The sequence below is a fragment of the Cydia splendana genome, chromosome 23, assembly GCF_910591565.1.
Source record: "Cydia splendana chromosome 23, ilCydSple1.2, whole genome shotgun sequence".
Lineage (NCBI taxonomy): Eukaryota > Metazoa > Arthropoda > Insecta > Lepidoptera > Tortricidae > Cydia > Cydia splendana.
In genome coordinates, this window is record NC_085982.1 from 6656253 (window position 1) to 6683213 (window position 26961).

Here is a 26961-nt window from a genome sequence, read left to right on the forward strand (position 1 = left end):
TACGTAGAAGTGAGATGGATGGTGGTTTCTTAACGTAGTATACACGGTGTAACATGAGGAAACCGAATAATTTTAACAGCGTATTCCTGATCATATTTAGAGACAAAAATGTCCTATAAACTTTTTTGAAATTCGCCTAGTTTCAGAGATAATATTAATTTAAAAAATAACAAGTTTTTATTGTTACATAGTGTAAAAGCCCTATTTTTTTATGCTGATGTTGCTGCTATGGGACGTAGTCTAAATATCCTTATTGATAGATGTCAAAAAGTGACAAGTAACACTTTGCAAAAAGTAGGTTTTACGAAAAAAAAATGTAAAAATTAATTTTAAGTGACAAGTTTACCAATAACATTTATTTTTTATGTACAAATACAATCAAAAAAATTAAAAAAACAAAACAAAAAAAAAATTTTTTTTTTTGCGAAATTGACCTAAACTCATATTACATTTTTTCCTTCTTTTGGCCTCAGAAATGCATAGTTAAAATTATTCGGTTTCCCCATGTTACACCGTGTATACAGCAGATAAATTTTTGAAGTGAAAACTTCTTTAACGACGCTGTCCAATTTTTGTGATGGGGAAAACAATTTAAACTCGCGACAGGTCACGTGACCGACAGATTGAAAATTCGTAAGACGGACACGTGACCTGATCGAAAAACTGTTACAATGTCATTGAGTTTTGTACCTTTGCGCCATCGTAATACAAGCGAAAATCTATCTTTAACGTAGACTATACCACTACAATAGCTTTCCCATGTTTCTCGATTACAGTTACTAACATAAATTAACGTATTTCTCTGTGACAGTTCATATTTCTAACTGATAAACATAACAGTACAGTCATACCTGCAATAGTATGTTAATGTTACCTACTCTTCGAAGGCCACAAAAATATGTGACATGCTCTTATGGCTCTACAAAAAAGATCGTGTCAGATATTTTGCGGCCTTAAGAGCCCATCAACGTGCACACTAGCGCCACAGCTAAATAATCGAGATTATTTAAATTTAACGAAAGACATTGAAAAAAGGAGGCCGCTACGTACTGTATTGTGTATTTAAGTATCTTTTGAATACATCAAACTAGTTTTGATGTTCCTGGTTTCATCGATCTAACTTTGGACGCATAGATTGACGAATCACGATTATTTAGCTGTGGCGCTAGTGTGCACGTTGATGAGCTCTTCATAATCTTCATTAACACAATAACATATTATTGCCGGTGACTGTACATATATGTACAGTCACCGGCAATAATATCTTACACAGCAAAAGGCCGCAAAAATATGTGACGCGCTCTTATTGCGCTACTAATAAGATCGTGTCAGATATTTTTGCGGCCTTCGCTGTGTAACATATTATTGCTGGTGACTGTACATATAATCACACTGTTAACTGTCCACCGGTGGACCTTATGCCTTTTGTAATAAGGTCCATCAATGGACAGTTAAGAGTGTTGCTGTTTGTTCCTACCTACTTAAAACCCTCTGCCAAAAACCCGCTCCCATACAATCGAAATATTGCGGTCATTTTAAAACGACATGCTTAAATTACTTGAAACTTGGCATGAACACTTACGTATAGATAATATGTGGCGGTATCTATGAAAAGGGACCTTATTGTCGATGGCGCTTACGCTATTATTAACGATGCTCCGATATAAATACAATGCCGGGCGCTGTGCGGCGTAGATATGAGCGCCGATAGGCATTTAGCCGGCGGCGGCGCGCCGGTCAAAATCGGTCGGCGGCGGCGGCGAATCGGCGGCGTGGCCTTGAAACACCTTTGATTAATGAAAAAAGAATTCAAACCAAAATTTTACCCGTTAACATGTTTTTGCTGTAAGGAAGTTATAAAATAAGTGCATTTTTCAATTTCAAGCAAAATTTATTCAATAAAGGTACGAAAAAAGTTTTATAAAGTATGAACAGTATCGCGCGGCATCAGAGGCGGTCTTAATCTTGGCGAGGCCCTGGCCGGAAGATCTTTGCGAGGCCCTTATCTTTTGTGCTTAGTAAAAAGTAGCGGATTGACTGTATCAGGGAAACGTCTGGTCGACAGTCCAAAGAGCCGAAGTGAGGAAAATCAAGCTCCGTCATTAACCAATTACGACCCAAAAAACAGATTTATGTCAAAAAGTGAGGTCCAGGGCCGAGCTCCACCTAACACCGAAGACCTGTTTCCGACGCCTTCCCATGCGAGGCCAGAAGCTGCAGGTAATGCCAAGTGTGAGCTTGGCTGACGGCCGAATGCCCGGAGCGCCGATTACGGCGCGCCTCTGTGCGAGGCCGAAGGCCAAGCTGCAAGAGAGCAGAGCTTGGAATTGAACTATAGGTCCAGTGTAAGCAAGTCCGAAGGCCGATAAAGACCGAGGCCATAATGTTAAAGACCTGGAGCTTTCCTGCAGGTGCATTGGTGCGAGGTTAAAGGCCGTGCTGCAGTGAAGCTAAGATCGGAGAAGATCTAATGACCAAGCATTTATTTTAAAAGTGAGGCCGAAAGTTAGACTCCAAACAGGGCCGAAAATTTGGAGGTTCAGATAGCGTTTTACTTCTATGCGAGCGATGCGAGGCCAAAGATTGGGCTGCGAGAAAGCAAAGCTTGAAATTTGAACAATGGCCAAGCTTATATGAGACCAGATTCCGTTTCCGAGGCCCTTCCGTGATTCCGTGCGAAGCCAGACCTTTGGGCGTGAAAACACTTAATATCTGAAATTAACCCCTTTTAAAGACATTCAATCCATGCTTGCAATGATTAAATTCGCGGTGAATGACGGATGAGCACGCAGAGAAGATGGCCGATGGGGTCGAAAAGTGCTCGAGTGGAGACCACGGACTAGCAAGCGCAGCGTAGGACGTCCACCCACAAGATGGACAGACGACCGTATTAATGTCGCCGGAAGACGCTGGATGCGGGTCGCTTCCAACCGGTACTTATGGAGGTCCAAGGGGGAGGCCTATGTTCAGCAGTGGACGTCTTATGGCCGAGATGATGACGGATGAGCTAGCCAGCTGGCAAAATTAGTCATTTCGTTGCCCTAACAGTACTAGCGCGGTTACCAAACAGAAAAGTTTGAATTTACCATCAATATTTTTTAATTATATGGACCTATAATTATTTATTTATTTATTTATTTAATTAGTTATTTATTATACAATAAGTTACAACTTACAATACCTTTTGAATGTCTATAAGCTATTCAGACTGGCGCTGTTAAAGATCTAAACTAAATAAAATATATATTTCTGATTCTGAAAGTAGTACTATCTAACAAGGTCACGCCGATGCCACGCCGATAGCGCAGCGTCGGCGGCGGCGGCGCGAAAATTTTGTCGGCGGCGGCGGCACGCCGGCGCGGCGCTCATATCTAGTGCGGCGTAAGCGCCATCGACAATAAGGTCCCTTTTCATAGATAATGCCCCATATCTTGATGTTTGGTACTAGTTTTCGTTACTAGACAGAATTATATACTTATTTATTTATATATTTCGAGGATCTCGGAAACGGCTCTAACGACTTCGATGATATTTACTATATTATGGGGGTTTTTGGGGGCGAAAAATCGATCTAGCTAGGTTTTATCTCTGGGAAAACGCGCATTTTTGGGTTTTTATATGTTTTCCGAGCATAGCTCGATCTCCCAGATATTGACCACAATAAGTAAATTAATTTTGAATATTAAAACTCAAAACTTGGCTAGTGTTTGCCAGCAAAACGAATCTGTAGAGTAAGATGTACTTTACTCATCTTCCTCGCGTTGTCCCGACATTTTGCCACGGCTCATGGGAGCCTGGGGTCCCCTTGACAACTAATCCCAAGAATTGGCGTAGGCACTAGTTTTTACGAAAGCGACTGCCATCTGACCTTCCAACCCAGAGGGTAAACTATATAGGCCTTATTGGGATTAGACCGGTTCCCACACGATGTTTTCCTTCACCGAAAAGCGACTGGTAAATATCAAATGATATTTCGTACAGTTCCGAAAAACTCATTGGTACGAGCCGGGGTTCTAACCCGCGACCTCCAGATTGAAAGTCGCACGCGCTTACCGCTAGGCCACCAGCGCTCCTAAGTAAAATGTACTTTACTAAACACACAGCAATTTGCGTGTAACGTAACGTTTCTCTCTCTCATTAAGCAAAATGTGAGACGCAATAAACATTGAACAAAGATATTGGGCAGATGGAATACCACCCTAACATATGAAAATAAGTGCGTGTTTTCACTATTAGCCAATGGATTTTCCGCATCCGTTGAACAAGCGGTATTTTAATGCCGTTTTATTGAACAGTGTCTGAGAAGTATTGAGAAAGTATCAGAAACAACGTTCTTGCAACAAAACATGACATCTTCAGTCGTGAATAAAAATGTCAAAAACATAATTACGCAAACAGTTCCCGTTTTTTGCTCCACGGCATCGATCGCATACCGAACCCAAGCATCCAGTATAACCTTGATCCCTTTACTCGTACATTTTATACGTACTTTGAAGGCACAATACAGTGGTTCTTTACCAAATAAAGCGTTGGAGATAGTAGCATTGTCTGTGGTTGTCACTGGCCGAAACAAATCAACTGTCATTCACAAACCACTATCTACTCATCTCTACAATCATACCAGTATAATCAGACCTCTCAATCCTAATAAGTATGTAGTAAACTTAACACTGGTTTGTCGCTCAGCGGTCGATAAACTTCGTGAATTTAAACACCGTTTTCCCAGACGAACAATTCCATGGACGAATTTTTGAATTTCGAAATTTGGAACGTGACTTCACGCGCGTTTGGCGGTTGTGCAACGGCGGTTTGGGTAAAAATGGGAATTTGGGAAAAAAGTCGTTTCTCATGCATGTCAATGAATTGATGTTCAGTCTGATGGCATTATTAAAATCTAAATCATTACGATTCGATTCCAATGTCTACTTCTTGCAAGGGCTTGGACATGGTGTTGGTTACATTTTTGACTGACTAATCTGGGGCTGGCTAATGTTGGGGTTATTTTTCTTGCTTAACCTAGACTAGCTGACATTTTATTGATTAATTAATCATTTTAAATGATTATTATATCACCTTATAGACCTGTTTAATCGTATAAAACTATTGTGTATTATGTATTATGTACTATTGTGTGCCCTTACAGGGTGTCATGAACTGGCCTTTTAAATTGTAACACCTTATTATGTACATGACAATGCACCTCGCTCTGTCCACGACATACTCGGATAACTTGCACTCACTCGACATTTGTGACAATTGTGAATTTGTGACTGACTAATATGTAATCAAAAAGAAATCCAAAAACTGAATCGAACTAGCTCACAAAATGTAAAACACGAGCTGTAGAGAGGAGAACAGCCGGACAGACACACTTACGATAGGATAGCTTTTCTTTGCCCAAGCTGAATTGGAAACCTTCGCTTCGCTCGGTAATTTTCACGTAGGACGGCATTAACAAATTCTCACGCCTCCTGTCTTCTCCTTCGCACGTGTTAATTTGGGACAGGATGGAAATAAATCAATTTAATTATAGACATACTTGCATCTTTAAACCCACAGCGGATTAAGTAAAACTCTACCTTAACTCAACTGAATAAGAATTAAACTGACAGCTATTTAATTTGGTGTTTAATGACGGAATAATGCAATGAAATATGCACTTTATGTACGTACAGTCAGGGTTGCGATTGCCATATTCCATATGCAACTGTAATTAAAGGACCGGACAGTTGGTGGCAGATTTCAAGAAAGAAGAAAGATATATGTAGGTATATGGTGAATGAACATGCTATAATATTTTTCAAACACGAAGGGTAGGATGACACATGTCATCTCCATATAATTTATAACCTAAAAACGCCAAATCTCGCAAAATTGTATTGATATGACAGATGTGTTATCCTACTCTTCGAGTTTGAAATAGTAGTTTGTGTTACAAGGGATCAAAATGATATATTTCCGTCAAGGGCGTACATTGAATCCTGAATGAAGCGATGGATTCTACAATAGAATCCCGAACGTAGTGAGGGATTCTAAATTAGAATCCTGAGCGTAATGAGGGATTCAAGTGTTAACGCCCCAGACTAAATAATTTTGATACCGTGTGACACATACTGCTTTTCACATCAACTATGAGGAAATTGTTATGTTCCAAAATATGTATTATTTGACAAAAAAAAATAGTATGCAAGAAAGAAAAAATCGTGTCCTAGAACAGAAAAGTACAACTTTGATCTCTCCTAGCAGGGAAGAAAAGTGCCACTTTGATCCCTCCTAGCGGGGAAGAAAAAGCCCTTTCCGAATAGGTGATGTGAAAAATACATAATCATACAAAATTTATCATATCGAGTGGAACAGAACGAAGGACTTTTATGCAAACGGGGAATTGGATAGGCTACGTACTTTATTTCAATTATCAATCACGTTAATATTTCTAACCGTTGGTGAGATACAGTTTGTTAAACATAAGTGCAAAATTTTGCAGGTTTCAACTAGGGCTTGCATTCCGGAATTCCGGAATTTAAAAATTCCGGAATCTCGGACAAATTTTCCGATATTACAATTCCGGAATTGATACCACTCAATATCGAAAATTCCGGAATTGGATTTAAGTACTTTTTGTAGGTTTTAATACCTTTATTATTAAAAATTGTTAAGAAACTACACTGTACGGGTGTTTTTTGTCGTTATTAAGTGCTTCTTAGTCATTCAGTGAGCTATAGTATAGGTATATTTTACTTTTCCGTTTGCTAAAGCAGTGGGACAAAAGATAATAAAAACATAAAAAACCAGTAAAGCAGAGCGATTTACTTGCTTAGAATAGTCAGAATAGTCTGAATCATACATAAGCGAATTTGTAGAATTGAAATTTAATAATATTTGGACTTTTTATCTTGAATTGAATTCAGAGAAAAAGAAGTTTTCTCTATTAACGATTTCGAATCCTGTAGAAGCACATCATATATGATATTCTGAATCATAATTAGGAACTAGGAAGGAAAAAGCCAAACTTAGACCTTCAACTTCTTAAACAACACCACTACCTACTAGGTTAGGAAGAGTAGGAAGCTATTATATTTAACTATTTTATAAAATTATGCATCGAATGGTTTGCTAGCAACTATAGTTTCCTCAAATAAATACCCGTATCATTAAAGTGAATAAAAGTAACCATTTTAATAAGGTGGTAAAAAAACGTACCTACTTAAAATTCAATTTCTGATAAACAATACTAATTTTAATAAACGTAAAGTATGAGAATTTCACATTTTTTGTTGATTTTTACTAAAAAATAGAATAAAAATATGATAAACCCTAATTCCGGAACCAGCTCCGGAATTCCGGAATTAGAATCCAATATCGAAAATCAGTTCCGGAATTGGAAACCATCCGATATTGCAAGCCCTAGTTTCAACCCAAGTAGATCCTAGCATCGAATGTAAAGTCAAGTTAATGACATGTGTCAATTTAAAATGTAAATAACTTTGTAGGGTTAACTGATATAAAAATATTTCATTTTAATGATTTTGTTTTGGGGTCTGCGCGGAAGGAGAAGAGTCGTAGAATGTATGGGCTCTACATTTCACGACTCTTCTCTTTCCGCACAGACTCTACTTTTTATTCCAGCTTTACGATTATAATAACTCGATTGTATATTGTATTGTGTGTATATTGTATATAACTAAGTTCCAAACGAGTATTTAAAACGTTGGGCTTCCACAAAATCGGCTAAGGTACGACGTCAAAAATATGTCAACAGTTTTGCACCTTACTGCCTTCAAATGAGGCGAAAAATGTAAACATATTTTAACGTGGACTGTACATACTACGATAGAATAAAGGCCTGTGCACACCGGCTGCGTGTGCGTGGCGTGCACGTGCGCGTGCGGCGTTGTAGTATACAGATCCTTATGAGAGACGGCACACCGCTGGCGTGACGTGTGCGGCTCCAACATTTTAGCGCACGCGCCCGTGCACGTCACGCACACGCAAGCCGGTGTGCACAGGCCTTTAATAAGACGTTAATGTTCTTTGATGTGTATCGTGAAATTGCACGCAATTAATTCAAAGCAATAGGAAGCGTTATCTTCGTAATAATTACTAATTAGTTACCTTTCAGGAAACTGAATATTTTGTTTAGTGGAGCACGCATTTTTTATTTACATTATTTAAATTGGTATAGGCATAGGCAGGAGTTGCGGTAAATTATTTACACATGGCTATAGGTCTACCACATAACTCTGGAGGTTGGTAAAATTTCGAGGTGATTTTCTAGTAAAATTAGAAGGGAGTAAACAAAAACGAGGGAGTTAAAGTTTTGTATGTAAAACTTCTACTCACTCCAATTTCTTTGTAATTAGGTAGTTATTCAAAATTTTAGCAACAAAAATTAGTAAGATGCAGGGGTAAATTTCGACTGCGGGTTAATTTCAACTAATCAAAGTATCTTACATGTTTTACATTATTAACAAGAGTCACACACAACACATCTTTTTCGCTATCTGGACATATATGGCACTCTAGTTAATAATGTAAAACACGGAAGATATTTCGATCAGTTGAAATTATCCTGCAGTCAAAATCGCCCCCGATGCACCTTACCCGCAAAGCATAGATATACAATGGTACTTGACCGTTCATGTAATTTCAGAATGTCCATTTAAAATGAGAGTGTTACTTAAATTGTATGGCGGTAGCTAAGTTAGATTCTGTAAATAAAAACTATTTTATTATGATATAGGAGGCAAACACGATTAGCATCGTCAATGGACACCCACAACACCAGAGGGACTGTACGTGTGTTGCTGGCATTAAAGATGGGAGTACTCTCTTTTCTTGAAGGTTTGAAGGTCTATATCCGGATATACTTCTAGTTCGTTCTAGTTGATTCCACAGTTTAGCTGTGCGAGGCAGGAAATTATTTAATGTTCACTTTTCATAATTATATTATCATCCATATCTAATACTTTATTTTTATAGTTTAGATACTATTCTTGGAAGTTTTCTAAATAACTTGGCCATGAGTATTCAGACAGTTTCTTTGATAAGGTTTATTGATAATGTATTCTAAGAGCGCTGATAAGTGATCTTGGAATATTAAACATAAGTGAAAAATTAGAATGTTGGTTCATATGGTATAGTAAGTATTTATTGTAAGCCAAACATTTAAAAAATAACATAGAAAATTAAATACAAATATCAGTAGTAGGTAACGAAGGCAGTATTAAGACCTAAAAGTGATTTCTTCCAAATAACCTTTGTTTAGCAGGACACTGATAACTTACAACAATGAAATAGACTGTATGTTCTTTATAAACATTATTATTTTGGTTTGTTGTTTAGACCAGCGGTCGGCAACAAGCGACCCACAAGCCCCTCTGGCTATTTTGTATGTAATATTGTCAAATGGCAATGTCTGATAAAGTCACACATATTAACAAAGTGCGGTCCGCATCAACTTGGTTAACTACTATGTACTATATGTGGCCCTTGGCTGCCAAAAGGTTGCCGACCGCTGGTTTAGACACTATCAAATATTTAGGCCAAGTAATGGAGTAGTAGCATTTGTAAGAAACAGTCTTCCACAATTTTCCTCAAAAAACAAAAAATATGTTTTTTAGGGTTCCATACCCAAATGGTACCCTACTACGGCTACTACTGAGGGCACCCTAAGGGGACCCTATTACTAAGACTCCGCTGTCCGTCTGTCTGTCCCCAGGCTGTATCTGATGAACCGTGATAGCTAGGCAGTTGAAATTTTCACAGATGATGTATCAGCTAGAAGTGTAGTGCCAGCACTGCCAGCAGTGCCAAGCTAGTTTTCAGTTCCATCTTCCATACAATATTCTATCAATCTGCCACTTTACTGAGATGGTTTCTTAGAATAGTAAAATAAAGATATGTATAAATAATAAAATAAAAAATTTTGCCTGTATACGTCCCTCTGCTGGGCACAGGCCTATTCTCAAGCACGAGAGGATTTGGGCTATAGTCCCCACGCTGGCCCAATAAATAAATTAGACTAAGAAACTGCTGTTAGGTCTAAAACCTATTGTGGGTAGTTCAATTAATAATAAACAAAATTGCCTGAATTATGGGTTTTATGGCCATATGTAAAAGTTCGAAAACAAGAACGTTGAATAATCAAAAGTACTTAACAATAAGTTATTTTAATAACACAAACAAGAGAGATATCAACAAGTTATGAATAGAATTATCATTCAACAAATTGTTATTTTGGCTTTATGATTCATGACTTACGCCGATTTCATGAAATTAAAAAAGCACAAGCAGATGCGTTCAAGATACTTTGGAGTGAAAAGTAAATTTAAGTAACTTGAATCGGGGTCAGATCTGAGCAAAAAATAAGTTTCGCAAGCCTGCCGTCTGGTCCAAGTAAACGCCAGATTACCTTGTCCATCCATAAATTTATTGTAAATAAAGTGGCCAGGAATAATTACTGCAAAATAAAGCACTTACTTGATTTTCGAAGTTAAACCACCCAGTTGGAATCACACAAACGTTTGAACTTCAAAATAAACACAAAACGACAAACGAAACTACAGAACAAATACTGCAAGTTTAATTTTTGCAAACACAAAATGATATCACATGTATTCACAACACTGGTAAGATGTATAGTTAGTTGAGTTTAGTAAAATAGTCAGCGAAATAAGTTTTGTTAAATAACAAACGTAAATAAACAAGACAAATGAAGCGAAACACACGAAACGAGCTAGATGACTAACCCAACTGAACTGACATCATGACATGCGTCAGTGAGTGAATGAAAATATTTATGAAAACAACGAAAGAGTGTTTCCTTTAGCTTCGGTTCGTTCAAGGGTCGTACGATACATTCATATACATTCACTCACTTGACTGTCAAATTGATTTTAGTGTGACCATCCCGAAATAAAATAAACTACTAAACATTATAAGTATTAACTGTTAAACTGTGGTTCAACTTAAAAAGTAAAATCCAATGCTCAGTAAAGCGCTTATTACATCTACAGGGTCGCCGGACATTATTTGCTTTTCCTACAAAAAGTACCCGAATGTCTTTCGAAAGGTGATAAGTGTGATAACTCAGTTTGTGGTTTTATACAGGCTGACGCAACTAGGAACAAAAAAAGGTTTGTATGGACTTCAGTGACCTAGCCATAGCCAAAAAAACAAAATAAAACGTCAGTGCTATTTATCTGTCAAGTCAACTGTCAGCCACATTGCTTTGTTGCTTGTCATGGCGGTTCGTAGGTTTTACTTACGTATTAATTTCTTGCAATTTCTTTTTTAAAAGCCTTCGTTATTTTCCAAAACAGTCAAACGTGATAAGAACATACAGTGAGTCAATAGATTTTGTTTAAATGCCACCGAAAACTAAGTTGTTTCAGTGCGAAATATGTGGCAATTAATACGCTCGCGAAAATCGCAAAAAAGGAAGTTTATGGCGAAATTTCCATTAGATGAAGACCGGTAAGTATTGCTTTAGATACTTTTAGCCTTATTTTGGTGTAGCAGGCTATAAATACATCGAAAATTAGATATTTCATATCCACTTTCATTGTGAACTAGTGATGTACTACAAGTATCGATACGAAGTATCGATATCGACTGCAGCCTAATTTTTTATCAATGTAAATAAAATAAAATGAGTGAATTTCCTGGTATTCAACATGACTATAATTAAATTTAAAAGTGGAAAAATTACTGTCTTGGGTGAGACTTGAACTCACGGCCTCTGGATTGATACTCCAGCGTTCTGCCATCTGAGCCACCAAGACCTCATCCATAGCCAGCAAATCTTTCCACCATATTATAGGTCAAGGGGACCATAGCGACATCCACCGCAAGAGTGTTACACTTCTTAAATGGCTACCGGAGTTCCAAGTCATATTGGAAACTCACCAGTTACTATGTGCTACCCATACTAATTATTTAATTTTTAACAAGCAGAAACGTCTGCGAACGATGCTATTAAGCTTAGAATAAATTTAAAAGTGGAAAAATTTCAAATTACAAGCGTCCTGGTAAGCGCGAAAATCTAAATTTAGTTATCTGCCTTTTTATCGCTCGAATATGCAAGAGTGATAGAGAGGATAACGAAATTTCGGTTTTCTTGTTTCGCGGTAGACCCCCAGATTGTGACAGATAATGGTAGTGTCGCTACCTACGCAGAGTTTTGCGTGATATTCTCTATTATTTAAGATTTTAACCTAAAATATAAGAAAAAGTATGTGTCTCTGTTTTAATTATTAAATGTTTTCAGATGCAGGCAGTGGCGCAAATAAGTTGTAAAGGAAGACTTAATTTTATTTATCAAGAATATTATATATAGAAAAAAAAAACATTTAATCAGGTGAACACACATTTTCCTCTGTTACCTGTGGACCGTCGGGATGTTTTTTAAATTAATTATATTAAATTATAAAAAAAAATCATTTTACATATTTTTATTTTAACAAATAAAAATCGTGTTCACATTTAAGTCCAACCATGTATTAGTCCACTAAAAGTCCACACTATATATAACATACGACTTAAATGTGGACTCGATTCTAACCTGATTTCTAGTACGAAATTTGTTGACAGGGGCCCATGTTTCAACCCTCCCCAATTTATCGATATCGATAAAATACGCAAGCGTGTGGCATACTACACTATTTAAGTCTGTTATGTTGGTACTATTGTTCTTTGACAGTTCTTTGTCATACATGTTGGTAATGATTGGAACACCAAACATACACACAGACTAATCAAATCGCTAGTATGGAAGTCCCGTCTCTTAAAACGTAGTGATTATATTCTCTTTGGTTTTGTATTTCGATGCGTCATCGTCACTGCGTCACATTTATTTGACATTTTTACGAAAGAGATGCCAGTGCAACTTGATAACCATGAATCTAGTATTAAACTGGATTGGGCATGAGTGGTGGGGGTAACTGACAGAACGGGATAGTCTTACGTATCTTTCAGTAGGAGTAGCAGAGAAAGCGCTATTATTGTTTGTCCTTGTCACAGTCTCACATTTTTTTTATTCCCCACCGTAAATTTAGTATGTATTATGGTGGGCAACAAATAAATTCGACCAATCATAGTGTCGCATTGCGTATGTTTTGTCCATAGAAGGTAGGATCGTATAGAAGTGGTATACGCGTGCCTCCGTGAGGGACAAAACATACGCAAATGCGACACTGTGATTGGTCGAATTCATTTGTTCCCCACCATTATCCATACTAAAAAAAGGTGGGGAACAAATAAAATGTGAGACTGTGACAAGGACAAACAATAATAGCTCTTTCGCTGCTACTCCTACTGAAAGATACATAAGACTATCCCGTTCTGTCAGTTACCCCCACCACTCATGCCAGATCCAGGTATATCCTAGATTCATGGTTTTGTCCCTCACGGAGGCACGCGTATACCACTTCTATAAGATCCCACCTTCTATGTTGATAACAAACTACCAAGTTCAGAATATTATGCTAATTCTACTATTATGGTATAAAAATAAATATCCTCACATGGTAACCCTGACTGGATATTCCTACGATATTCGGAGATCACTGACACTCCGATCAACGCAATGTTATTTTTATAGCAATGAAGTTTTCAGCATCATCTTACTTTTTCAAATGATGGTATTGAACAGTGTCAAATTATTGTTTGTTAAGCATATACTAGAATAAAACAAGAGACAGGTAAATAAAACCTAGCATAGGAACCTGGACCGGCGGCGCCATCTATAAAAACCTTACACTCCTTACAAATAATTGTGACGTTCCACGGGAAAAGGTACCTTATGAGGGTTTCTAGTTTCGGAGATATTAAATGTTTTGTAAAGAGGTGAAAAAATGCTCAATTTTTTTTATTGTGTGATCTGAAACCTTAATGCGTAACGTTTGTTTCCCTGTTTTTATTTTTGTTATAAGTTAGTTATAAGCCTAGTAATGTCGTCTCAGAGTTTAGTAGAAAAGGTACCTTATGGAAAAAAGATTGAAAATTCCCAAAAAAACTAGTCAATACGGGAAAAGAAGTTTGGTAGAGAACTGTATTAGCATTCTGCAAAACTAATTTGATAATTTCAGTTCTGGTTGGGGCGCCTCGCAAATATTATAACCGTACATAGACCGACATCACAAATCCAAGTAGACTGCTATTATACCAAAGTTACTCTCGTCAAGTCTTTCTTAACTAGAATAATCTTCATTTGGTTTGGTCGCATGCAGTAAATCAGCCATTGGTTTGCTGAAACATGCCAATACCCGACGCATTACCTTATGGAATATCTGAGGTCATTGAACCTCAATGCCGCTTATCTTCAATAGCAACCGAAATATATTATTGATAAGAAATAGACGATTTATACCATCTTAACCCCAAAATATTATTAGTTTATCCTAACTGTTCCATCATCATCATGCCTCATCATGTAACTTGACCACAAGGTACCTTTTCATTACATACAAATTATTGGTCTTTTTTAAGATTATTATGACGAAGAACTAATTAAATTGGGGGCAGTTTAATGTAAATTAATATTTTCTATTCATAAAAGATAAACTATAATATGATTGATATTTTGTAGTGATGTATTATTAGATTTATTTCCATAAGGTACCTTTTCGTAAATGTATGGAGCAAATACTGTTATTGTTATGTAAGTTTAAAGTGGCATAAGGGGTTAAATATAGTATTTAGTTGGGGTTTTAGGATTTATTTCATTTGAATGTCAGAATTTCTTTCATATGTGCTCAGAAAAATTGATTGTGTGTCACATTAAAAGTAAAAATATTCAATTTTGTGATTTTATATGAAAATGTCAGAAAATACATTTTCACCTCTAAATCGGTATTGTTTTTTGCTTAAACTGTCTGTCAGTGTCGTTTTCTAATAGATAAAATTTAAATCTTGAGAGCTCATTGCAATCAATCGTGAAAATGAAATAAAACTTTATTTTCAAGAGATTGGTTAGTATACACATAAATCAGTCGATATCAAAAGTTTCTATTTGCATTACAGAACAAGTCGCAATATTTTTTTAATCTCAGATATATAAGGCATTATTATTTGTAGTCAACTATGTAACTTACTTCAGGAACATAGTTTTTTAGGCGGCTAAACTTAAAACTTCTCTATCGTAAAGTTGCTCATTTCACAACATTATTTTCAAAAAATCATATCTCTGTAACTACGCAACCTAGAAGGTTGATCTTTTGTGTTATCGATAGCTTATTTATTGTAGATTACTGGGGTATGCATAACTCCATACCCGCCATAAGGTACCTTTGACCGTGGGACGTCACAATTAAGTTTTGAAGAATGGAACGAACTAACGTAAAAATATCCTGTATTGCCATGCAGAAACATTCACGCTTTTTCTGCGATTTCCATAATTAAATTAGTTTTGCTGTTAGAAGACAACAGAGTGTTTTGATATTAGCATTTATATGGAATTATTTATTTACATTATTTAACAAAATGCTTAGGTATGTCAAAATGAAACTTAGCGTTGACGGGGAGTACCTCGCTTGACAACAGAGGCGTTTTAGGAAATCTGTGAGGTTAAACCCCGCAGATTTTGTATTTATAATATTATAGATAGCATTGAATTGAAGGGAAGTAATAGTTGACCGGACTTCCCCTAAAAGGTCCAGAAGTACAAAAAAGCCTCCACCTTTTTGAAGTCGGTTAAAAAGTAAGTGAAGTGTGATAATATTATGAGTTTTAATGATTTTGCTCGTATGTTTTATTAGGCGTCTTTTTGTTATTTGTCATGAATTATACCTTATTAGCATAAAACGTTATGTTTTTGGTTGCTTTGAGTTATTACTTGTTATCACCAGCTAATTTTTTGTCACAATTAGTCGCCCTAGGCCCGGGCCCACTGGGCCTTAGGGCAAATCCGCCGCTGACGACAGCCCACAGATAAAAGATAAGATAAAGATAAAACACAGTACAGCAGTAGGTACTCCATATGGGGTCTGACTTGCGATTTATATAGAGCAGTCTTTGCCCCGGAGTAAAGTACCTATCACCTCGCTTTTTGAGCACACCGAGTTTTACGTGTAGGTATCGTATACAACGGTTTACAGTAGTAAGTATAGTACCGTCATACCTATAACTCTGTATCTTTAGATACTTAAATAAAAGTAAACAAATAATCTGTACATTTTCGGGTGGTTATAACATTTATTGATTAACCAACCAAATACAAAACCACCTGGATCTGTAACTGAACGACCTGACTTTAACCTACATTGTTTGATTACATGTTTTCATCTATACTACCCTCAACTCACTCTCAACTGGCTTAAGAAGCCATTTGAGGGTAGATTTTGTTTAACTCTTTTTTAAATACCTAAATATACAGACTATATTTATGGTCCTTTAAACTTTTCCCGCACTAGTAAGCACGTGAAAGTAGCACCATAAATACCATAATGTACTGTAATAGTTATTTACGATACAAGTGCGGAAAAGAGGAAATTCGAAACGAGTGGCGAATGTGGCGATAAATACATCGACACGAGTTGCGAATTACCTATTCGCACGTGTATCGTACAACGTTTTACAGTAGGTACAGTCACCTGCAAAAGTATGTTACTTTTCGAAGGCCGCAAAAATATGTGACACGCTCTTATGGCTCTACAAATAAGATCGTGTCAGATATTTTTGCGGCCTTCGTTGTGTAACATATTATTGCAGGTGACTGTACTTACTTACATATGGCCCTTTAAACTTTTGACATACACACGAAAAATGCTATTTTACGCACTAGTGCGGGAAATATATGTACTGTAATATTTATTTATTTAGTCTAAAAATGTGTTTGACCCTTACACCTGTCCAGATAAGTGATATTGTGTTATGCGCGTGTCCGACTGATCGTTGTTATCTCTATGCACCATGCACCCGACGCTGATTGGCTACTTTGGTACATGTATGCAAGAAATGGGAAATAATTAGTTTTTGCACTAGTTATCATTTTATACTCGGGAGTAAACAAACATAGCATTTGATTACTAAACTAGCCGGACAAAATTAAATGTGGGAAGTGTTTTTTGTTTGCAGGTAAGTATTATTATGGACATCACACACACACACACACACTTCAAATTTTCACCAAGTTAAGGATGACTCACGTTAGACCGGGCCGTGTCCGGCCCGGAGCTTCCGGCGCATCGTTTTCTATGGAATGCATCACGTGATCGCCTGTCATGTCATAGGAAAGTAAGCTCCGGAAGCTCCGGCCCGGACACGGCCAGGTCTAACGTCCCATATAACCATTCCAGTCGCAGAATCACAAAGTGGTAACTAAATGTCAGATGTGTCGTAACAGAGTCCACACAATGTGTCTAGAATTGTTTCGAAACAAAGTGTCGTCGCCGTGTCTACACTTTTCCGTAACAAGGTGTCGACACATTTGTGTGCACTTTGCGTGCGGTTTGCGACTAAATCTGACAGCAAATTTGTGACAGCAAATGTCAATATAAAATACCTCTTGAAAACCAAGGTTTGTCAAACTACTATTAGTGTCTCGTGTGCTCGTAATTCTAGTAAGTCATCATGGGCAATGCAAATGATAATAATCGACCGAAACCATATAAACACCCAACACCCGTGACACCCGTCAACCTTTTACAGAAAAGTTTTTAAAGAAATTCAATAAGCTACTTAGGTCAGGCAACGAATGCTCCAAAAGTTGTAGAGGGAAATGCTCGGAACACAATTTTTGACTCCGTAACTCGGTTTGACAAGTTAGGAGGTGAACATATCAAAAGTCCCCGGCCGTAGCCCTTGAGCGGGGGGGAGAGAGGGGGCTTTGAAGGTCCCATTTTCCCGTTTTTCGATTATATCTCGGAAACTATGCATCTCAGCGACATGGCCACTTATACAAAATGAAAGTTAATTTAATTTGTTACAAGTTTATTCAGTCAATTTTTTCGATATGTTGAATAGTTTTTGAGATATCCGCTCTTGAAAGTTTATTTAGGGCTCTCAATTTTATCTTGATATATCTATATCAGTGAAGGTGCTAGGCCGTGTTTGGTATCGTTTTCGTATAAATCTGGGGTGCTGAATCCATTTAAGATATCACATTGACACCATTCCACAAAATAAAAATAAATCTTTTTAGGGTTCCGTACCTCAAAAGGAAAAAACGGAACCCTTATAGGATCACTCGTGCGTCTGTATGTATGTCCGTCTGAATACACAAAATAGTTCTTTACCTATAGATGACAGGAAAACCTATTAGAAATGTGCAGTCAAGCGCGAGTCGGACTTAATGTACGGAACCCTTAATACGCGAGTCCGACTCGCACTTGGCCGGTTTTTTTGAAACTCTTCTTGACGCTTAACCGCTGAACCGATTTCGTTGAAATTTGGTATAGAAATAGTTTGCGTCCCGGAACAGGACATAGGATAGATCTTATAACCAAAATCATCTTTTGAAGGTGTGAAAAGTGGCGTGGAAATTTGTACGGGAAATCAATAACCGCTGAACCGATTTATATGAAATTTGGGATGGTCTACATCTTTGATTTAGTTAAAAATGATGAAAAAACATGACTTCAAACCTAAACTTAAACAGTATTAACTTCAAGAAGTCAATTCTGAATTCCCCCCTACACCTCATTTCACACCTTTAAAGGATGATTTTTGAGATAACTTATTATATCCTGTCTCGGGACTCAAAATATATGTGTACCAAATTTAAATTAAAACTGTTCAGCAGTTTAAGTGTGAAGAGGAGTTTAAAAGAAAGTATTTTAATAAGTTTATATGTTTTTACTTCGGAATGGTGTCAATGTGATACCTTAACTAAATTTGGTACTGCGAATTTATACGAAAACGATACCAAACATGGCCTCGTAGCTTTACTGTTGTAGAAGTCAAAATAAAATTGAGAGCCCTAAATTCTTATTACTTGGCCAAACTTGTGTAGAAGGAAAAGGTAAAATAAAAGTCTTCGGCAGGAATATAAGACACAAATATTTTTTTTTTGCGTTACTATTTCAATCATCAAATATAAACATACCTTGATTATATTATTCTAGTGAGATCCTCATAGATAAACAAAAACATTTACTTAAAAAATTACAAGGTCGAAATGTCACGGAACTTGTGAGAGTAATATGTGAAAAATAAAAACTTTTATGACAAAAAAATCTGGACACAATTTAAGAATCACCCAATTGCGTCGAGGAATCATCTGTATTTTTGCTTGTTTCATTACCTCCTCGCTTCTTTTTTGTCCTTTGTATGTAAAATAAAGATAACTTGCGTCGTCACGGATGTCGATTTATAGGTTTTAGGGAGTGCAGAATTCGAAAACGATGATCATTTTATAATCCAAGATGGCGGCTACGTATTTTGTCATAAAAGTGGAATCCAAAATAGTCATCATTTTCGAAATCTGCGCCCCCTAAAACCTATAAAACGACTTTTATGACATAGTGCATGGCCGCCATCTTGGAATCCAAAATAGTCATCATTTTCGAAATCTGCGCCCCCTAAAACCTATAAAACGATATCCATGACGACTTTTATGACATAGTGCATTGCCGCCATTTTTAAATTGTAAATGTTATCATTTTCGAAATCTGCGCCCCCCAAAACCTATAAAACGACACCCATGACGACTTTTATGACATAGTGCATGGCCGCCATTTTGGATTCCAAAATGGTCATCATTTTCGAAATCTGCGCCCCCTAAAACCTATAAAACGACACCCATGACGACTTTTATGACATAGTGCATGGCCGCCATTTTGGAATCCAAAATGGTTATCATTTTCTAAATCTGCGCCCCCCAAAACCTATAAAACGACACCCATGACGACTTTTATGACATAGTGCATGGCCGCCATTTTGGATTTCAAAATGGTTATCATTTTCTAAATCGGGGCCCCCTAAAACCTATAAAACGACATCCATGACGACTTTTATGACATAGTGCATGGCCGCCATCTTGGAATCCAAAATGGTTATCATTTTCGAAATCTGCGCCCCCTAAAACCTATAAAACGACACCCATGACGACTTTTATGGCATAGTGCATGGCCGCCATTTTGGATTCCAAAATGGTCATCATTTTCAAAATTGGGGCCCCCTAAAACGTATAAAACGACATCCATGACGACTTTTATGACACAGTGCATGGCCGCCATTTCGGATTCCAAAATGGTCATTATTTTCGAAATCGGCACTCCCTAAAACCTATATATCGACACCCATCTCGACTTTTATGACAAAGTGTTTTGCTACCATCTGCATGCAAGACATTTCTATTATTTTTACGTACAAAAATGGCCCCCTGTCAACTTTCAATCGAGATTTAATCGATAATTTATTCGATTAATATTCAGATTAATTCAATTTCAATCTATGTTAGGTCGACTAAACTAATCGCGATTAAAATTTGAGAATTAACTTTTTTTATTCCATTAATTAGTCGAATAAACAGTTAATCGATTAATGCCCATCTCTGACCACGGCATTTTTACACTTTGAGAATATCTGAAAACAAATCAACACAAGGAGCCATTTTGCAAATCCAGTAACATACCAGTAACTTTGTTATTACTTTTGACAGCGCGTGTCATGTGTCAACACAGAGTCGACACATTGCAACTACTTTGTGACTGCAATATTTCTCAGCCTTAAACCATATTTATACATCATAATTAACAAGTTTCGTAGTATGTAAAGCGTTATTTCTGTTATTTAAGTATAGTATACGCATCGAAGTACTAAAAATGCTTCAAATAATATAGTTATGAACACAGGCACTGAGAAGTAAACAATTTCATTTCCGGCTAAACTAAAACAATGTGGTGGCGCGTTGATTATATTACACTTAGTTTATCAAATCACTCGAGCAGTTTAATTCCCCATAATAATTTAAGTCATATTGTAATATTAATGCAAACAATATATAATTACGTCTTGTAATCCGTTTTAGAGATGGCGTAGAAGTGACATTACTTATTTTTATTTAAGTATTTTTCCATCTGACAGTTTCCATTTGACAGGAACAAAATGAACGAATGAACGAATGATTTTGGCATAAAGTAGTCGCAAACCCGAAACAATGTGTGCACACGGCGACCACACTTTATGTCACTTTGTGTCATGTGTCGACCCTTCCCCATTTCTGGTAACTGTGTCGACACGGCGACGACTCTGCGACTGGAATTGTGACCGAAACAGACGGTGTCGACACAAGATGTGTCAACACCGCGTCGTAACGGCGACTGGAAATGGTTGTATGGGGTGAGTCATCCTTTATGTGATAAGGATCTTCTCTAAATTGAAATACCATTTTTTTTTTCGGCATTTTTTTCAAAGAGTGTTATGGTTATGTGTCTAAAAATATATAAGTAATAAATTACCAATCCACCTAAAAAAATTGATGCCTATGGAATTTAAAAAACAACTTTTGAATTGGCTAGTGGAGAAATGTATTTACAGTATTTCTGATTTTTTATCGGAATAAGAGTGAAAATGTTAACTAATTTGGTTTTGTGTAGAATAAGTTAATTTCCATATTAGTGATCTCTGATCTCAATTAGATTTATGTTTCCATATTATACGCTTCTCTGAGGCAGGACATGAAGACCGTTGTAAATTAGAATAACATCCTATGTAACTCATGACCAACAATAAATAATTTGATTGATTGATTGAATCTTCTGATTAATTATATTTGCACTGTTAACAAACACATATACAACATCTTATAAATGGACGCCAATGTATCAAATAAATCGTAGACAATAGACCTCTTTTATCCAACGAGTACAGTAGTGTTGCAAGCTCAACACAGTTTTCATAACATTATGAGTAGGTATAGATGGTCAAGCAAATCTTGTCAGTAAAAAAAGGCGCGAAATTCAAATTTTCTACAGGACAATATCCCTTCGCGCCTACATTTTTCAAATTTGCCGCCTTTTTCTACTGACAAGATCTGCTTGACCAAGTTTCGGCGGCCGATCGTAAGATCAGGCATATCGTGAAATTCCTAGGCATATCGTGAAACGTGAAAATCTTTGACTCGTTCCCTGAGTTGACGGAGCCCCGCTACGCGGCGCTCCTATTTCTGGGCAGTTTGCCCTTCGGGCATCTGAAGCAACCTAAAGAACCTATCCTACCTATGTATTGGTTTAATGTGACTATCGTCAAAACATTACACAGGAACATTACGATCTGCCTGATCTTACGATCGGCCTACGACATAGGTACTAATGAATACTATTGCATTACCTATGAAAAACATATTACTTAATCCTTTTTAAATGAAGGAAAGGATAATTCAGTTTTTATTTTATTGTTTAATCACCATATTTTCAATACAACTATAATTTTACAAGAAAACTTGGAGCGTTTAATATTGGAAAAGTATCGATAGTTGAGTATATCTTAGGAACTCCTTACCTGTCATTTAATTTTGCCCCGTAAAATTCGTTGTCTGTAAAATAACTATAGCTCGGTAGTATAGGTACCTACGACTTTTAGAGGGAAGTATAGCTAATACTGACGAAGGCTGTACATTTCTCATACAATTTCCATTTTGAGAGAAAACGTTTTCCACTAATAAAATCCATTTACTTAATTATAACATATCATTTTGATTTTGATATCGATCGCTTCAGCATAATATATTTTAGGATTATAGGTTTCGCTTTTTTTCAAAATTTAATTTGTATTGAAAATTTTGATAAAAAGAATAAGTACCTACAAACCTAGTTTTTCATTGTGTCAATAACATACTTAAAAATCACGGAGAATGGAAAATATTTAGAAGTGGAATCTAGTAGATTGTTAACCAAGGGATGAAAGGCACTCATTTCTGCCGAGGTATATAGTTTGGTCAATAGTCCGAGGCTGAAATTACGCCTTTCACCAGAGTTTACTTTCACTCTACTTTTCATTTCGAATACGAGGAAAGTAAAATGCATGTGTTTTTTTAAAACATGACATTTATTTCTTATTTTTGAGGGTACTTTCAATTAACAATTTAGGCAAAAGTATCGTTATTTATGAAATGGGGAGTCAAATATCAGAATGGAAATTTATACCCAAATCCAATTGCTGATCGTAAAAATAATAATAAAATCGTACTTGAAACCTAAAATGCTCTAGTGCAGAAACGTATCATTTTCTGCACACCTTTTAGAACAACAATGAACCCTCTTTCAGAGCATGAGAAATGAAAAAACGTTTTCTCTTTTTGTATGAACGATCGATCACGTGCTATACTTTCCTCTTAAAACATCCACGACATTTTTCCTGAAATGTCTCGTCTGATCAGTGGCGGATTTGCAGTCTTTGCCGCCCTAGGCCCCAGGCCCTGTAGCCGCCCCTTTCTCAGCACCCATCATATTGACTACATTTTGAGTTTCTTGTTATCATCAGCGAATTTTTTGTCGCAATTTGTCGCCCCCAAAAAACTTGCCGCTCTAGGCCCGGGCCTACTTGGCCTTAGGTCAAATCCGCCACTGCGTCTGATAAACAATGTTACACTTATTTTAATGTAATTATTTCTTAATACAGTATTAGCATTTATATAGGCTTCATGGGGTATAAAACGGGACGATCTGTGTAGCATGGATCATACCAGAGCTAACGTGCCGAGGGTCGATATCCCAAAATGGTGTTCAAATTGGTGATCGTGATTCTGACCTTGCTGTAAGTACTTATTTTTAACTGATTTCAAAATTCACATACTTACATTTTTACTTACTTACTCCTCTGGCGCAGCGACCCAAAGTGTATCTTGGCCTCCAATATGCATACATTTTTGTTAGGGTCGAATTCCGTTGATGGGCTCCACGAGGAATTGAGGGAATTCCTCAAAATTTATACCTAAGCGTAGGTACCTACTTATGCGATTTGTAATTTTTATCTTATATACCAAGCATTGCATAAATATTTACAACAATGGGCTAACTGTTTTGAGATGCACTGTGGCACAGAATAAATAATAGTACTACCGTACAGAAAGGAAACTTCCCACAAAACAGAAGTTTAACAGCGGTTCAGGGTCGAATCATGCGGTCCCTTTCTAACATATGGCACTATCCCTTTCGGTTATTTAGGGTTGTCAAAATTCAAGCCATTATCTTTTCTGTGGTCGTGCACGCAAAGTGACGTCAAGCTGTGTCAACCCTAATAATTGCTCGGAGCAATGCTAAGCCGACGTAGCCGAGTTTGCCCGAAGGGAGGAGTTTTGCAACCCTGACTTTCAAACTATTTTGCGAAGAGATTATTAACTATAGCTGGTCAAGCAGATCTTGTCAGTAGAAAAAGGCGGCAAATTTGAAAAATGTAGGCGCGAAGGGATATCGTCCCATAGAAAATTTGAATTTCGCGCCTTTTTTTACTGACAAGATCTGCTTGACCAACTATAAGTAACCTCTGCCTGCGATTATGTCCGTTTAGTGCCGTCACTCGTTCGGCATGCCCTTTAGTTTTCAAGTAATCATAATCATCTCGTGATAAACTATAACATATATACACAAGTACAGAACAACAAAGAAAGTTAAACATAAAATAAATAAATAGTACCACGAAATGGTCCCGCCTCAGCATAATACTAACCCAAAAGTCAGCGCTGAGCCTCTACCATCAGTACGGTTACCATCAGTTTGTCACTGACATAAACGCCGTCGAGAACGTAATTTACTTTCTATACGTCCCGTTTGCACTAATATGCGAGTAACCGTACTGTTTTAACATTGACATAACGCTCACGTCTACGTAATTTACTTTCTGTACATCTCGCTTGCACTGTTGCTCGCATATGCGAGTACGAGCGAGATGCATAGAAAGTAAATTACGTAGACGTGAGCGTATATGTCAATGTCAAAACTGATGGTAGACGTACTAATCTTCCGGTGAGACCATTTGTGGGTTACGAACGCAGCTATACGACACGGCCCCATCATAAAACTGAACGTGAAGTAGGTACTAATTTTCTACTGCTGTATTTAACAAAGCGTAATTAAACATACCTTAGGACTAAAATTATTTATTAGTGCATACAAACTTAATATAATACATACCTACCTAGAAACAAAATAATACCAGAAGTCATACCTAAAACATAATTAAGGTATCAGCACCAGTCATGGGACATTTAAGAGGAAATTTGGAGTATTTGTGATATTTCTCTGATACATGTAAATGGTCTACCGCTTAGCGTGTTACAAGATGAATGCCCTATCCGTCTTTCATGTTTCAGGCGTGTTGTATCAAAGATACTGCAATGAGTTTCCACATACTTACTTACTCATGGACACCAAAGCTCCAGTAATCGAACCCCGGTAATGGACGTGGATCCAGTAATGGGCCAAATGTTGATATTTAACAAGTTTTTAAACATGTTACGTTGGTAACATACCTACCTCTGTCATCCTAGTTTTTATTGTAGAACACATCCACACATGATATGCGACCTTATTCCCTAAAATCTAACACTAAGTACCAACACTATGTAAGTATGTAAGTAAATTGCCGTCCAAATGACTCCGTTACTGGTTATATGTACATAATATATACGAAGTTCAATGCAATGGCTATAACGCAAAATGGGGTAAATGCGGGTTTTCCAAGCCCACAAAGTTAAAACAAAAACACAGATATAATGTTTTTTTCACTTTTCAGAGTAATAAACAATGGTGCACATCGTTTCAACAGCTTCGATATCGATCCTAACAATTTCTACAAGTACAACTTTTTGAAACATTTGGTTTTTAAGAGAGATGGCGAAACCGACACGAATGACGGAATAGAACAGAAACCAAAACACACGCTTTGTCCTTACTATAATAAAAAATGTAAAAAACTAGAAGACAAGAATAGTTCGAAAAGAGCTTTGACTTTTATGGTAAGACTATAGGGAGCGTGCATGAACTATAGGGGCAGCATAGGAGCCGTCTGTGGAGCCGTCAGATTTTTGGCGCGAGGCGTAAATGTGAAGCTTATGCTTCCGACGTAGCCCACAAGATGGCAGAACCTACTATTCACAAGAAAACTTACGAGAACGGTAGATGGTAGCACTTGCTTTGGCAATGTATGTTTGTGTTTCCGATTCAGACCACAAGATGGCAGACCCTCCAACGCGCACGGCTCCTATAAATTAAAAGTGTTCTTCCTTACGCATGCCTTAACCATGACTAAAGTTTTACCTACTCAACAAAATGCGAATTCGCTCGATGGCTGTCAGAGTTACAGATGTAGTTGTAGTGCATAATTATTTTCCTTCGTATTTTCACGGTAACGTACGAACGTGTCTTGCTATTTCAGTCAGTCTAAAACGAAAACCACTTCTTCTGGGTCTCAGGAGGTAAGTTTTTGATTTAGGTCTCGCATTATTCAAAGTATTTCTATTTTGTTTCAGGATTACCAGGATTTCGTACGTTCCATGTCACATGAGATTATAACGGACGAATATGATGACAATAATATAGAAAAGTGAACAATTAAATCTGTAGTTAATAGAGTCGGATCAAGCTACCCCGCCTGGCATTTGCAATGGCAGAGTGTGGAAATGTCATCATTAATGTCAAAAGTCTATGAAAGTATGAAGTTAATAACGACAATTGCACGCTTTAAGGGGCCCACTGATTAATAGTCCGCCGGACGATATATCGGCCTGTCAGTTGTTCGGAACTGTCAAAATTTTGTTCTAACTGACAGGCCGATACCGTCTGGCGGACTGTTAATCAGTGGGCCCCTTTATTCTGTCCAAGTCGGTGCAAAGTTAGTTTAGCCGGACTCTAGAAACTATTTGACGTTATCCATGAAAAGGGACCTTATTGTCGATGGCGCTTACGCCATTATTAACGATGCTCCGATATAAATACAATGGCGCTGCGCGGCGTAAGCACCATCGACAATAGGGTATTTGACTTCTAGTCAAATCGGTTTCTTTTTTTTGAACTGTCAAAACGA

The 26961-nt window shown here is 37.1% G+C and overlaps 2 protein-coding genes across 2 annotated transcripts in view; one reads left to right on the forward strand and one right to left on the reverse strand.

Moving 5' to 3' along the window:
* Window positions 1-10747, reverse strand: part of LOC134801874 (pleckstrin homology-like domain family B member 1) — a 75664-nt gene extending 64917 nt beyond the window's left edge. Inside the window, exon 1 of the mRNA XM_063774526.1 lies at window positions 10480-10747. The gene's annotated coding sequence lies outside the window, so the exon portion shown is untranslated. The remainder of the gene's footprint in view (window positions 1-10479) is intronic.
* Window positions 10748-23533: 12786 nt separating this feature from the next.
* Window positions 23534-26546, forward strand: LOC134801770 (uncharacterized). The gene is made up of 3 exons (XM_063774364.1): window positions 23534-23694; window positions 25672-25894; window positions 26408-26546. Exons 1-3 carry the CDS (start codon window positions 23657-23659, stop codon window positions 26483-26485), a joined length of 339 nt encoding a protein of 112 aa, XP_063630434.1. The 5' UTR covers window positions 23534-23656; the 3' UTR covers window positions 26486-26546.
* Window positions 26547-26961: the final 415 nt, after the last annotated feature.

Bases quoted from the DNA above. Each gene is read 5' to 3' on its own strand.
- LOC134801770 (XM_063774364.1), top strand. From the start codon at position 23,657: ATGGTGTTCAAATTGGTGATCGTGATTCTGACCTTGCT. The intron at 23,695-25,671 runs GTAAGTACTTAT...TTCACTTTTCAG, and splicing joins ATCGTGATTCTGACCTTGCT to AGTAATAAACAATGGTGCAC. The intron at 25,895-26,407 runs GTAAGACTATAG...ATTTTGTTTCAG, and splicing joins AAAGAGCTTTGACTTTTATG to GATTACCAGGATTTCGTACG.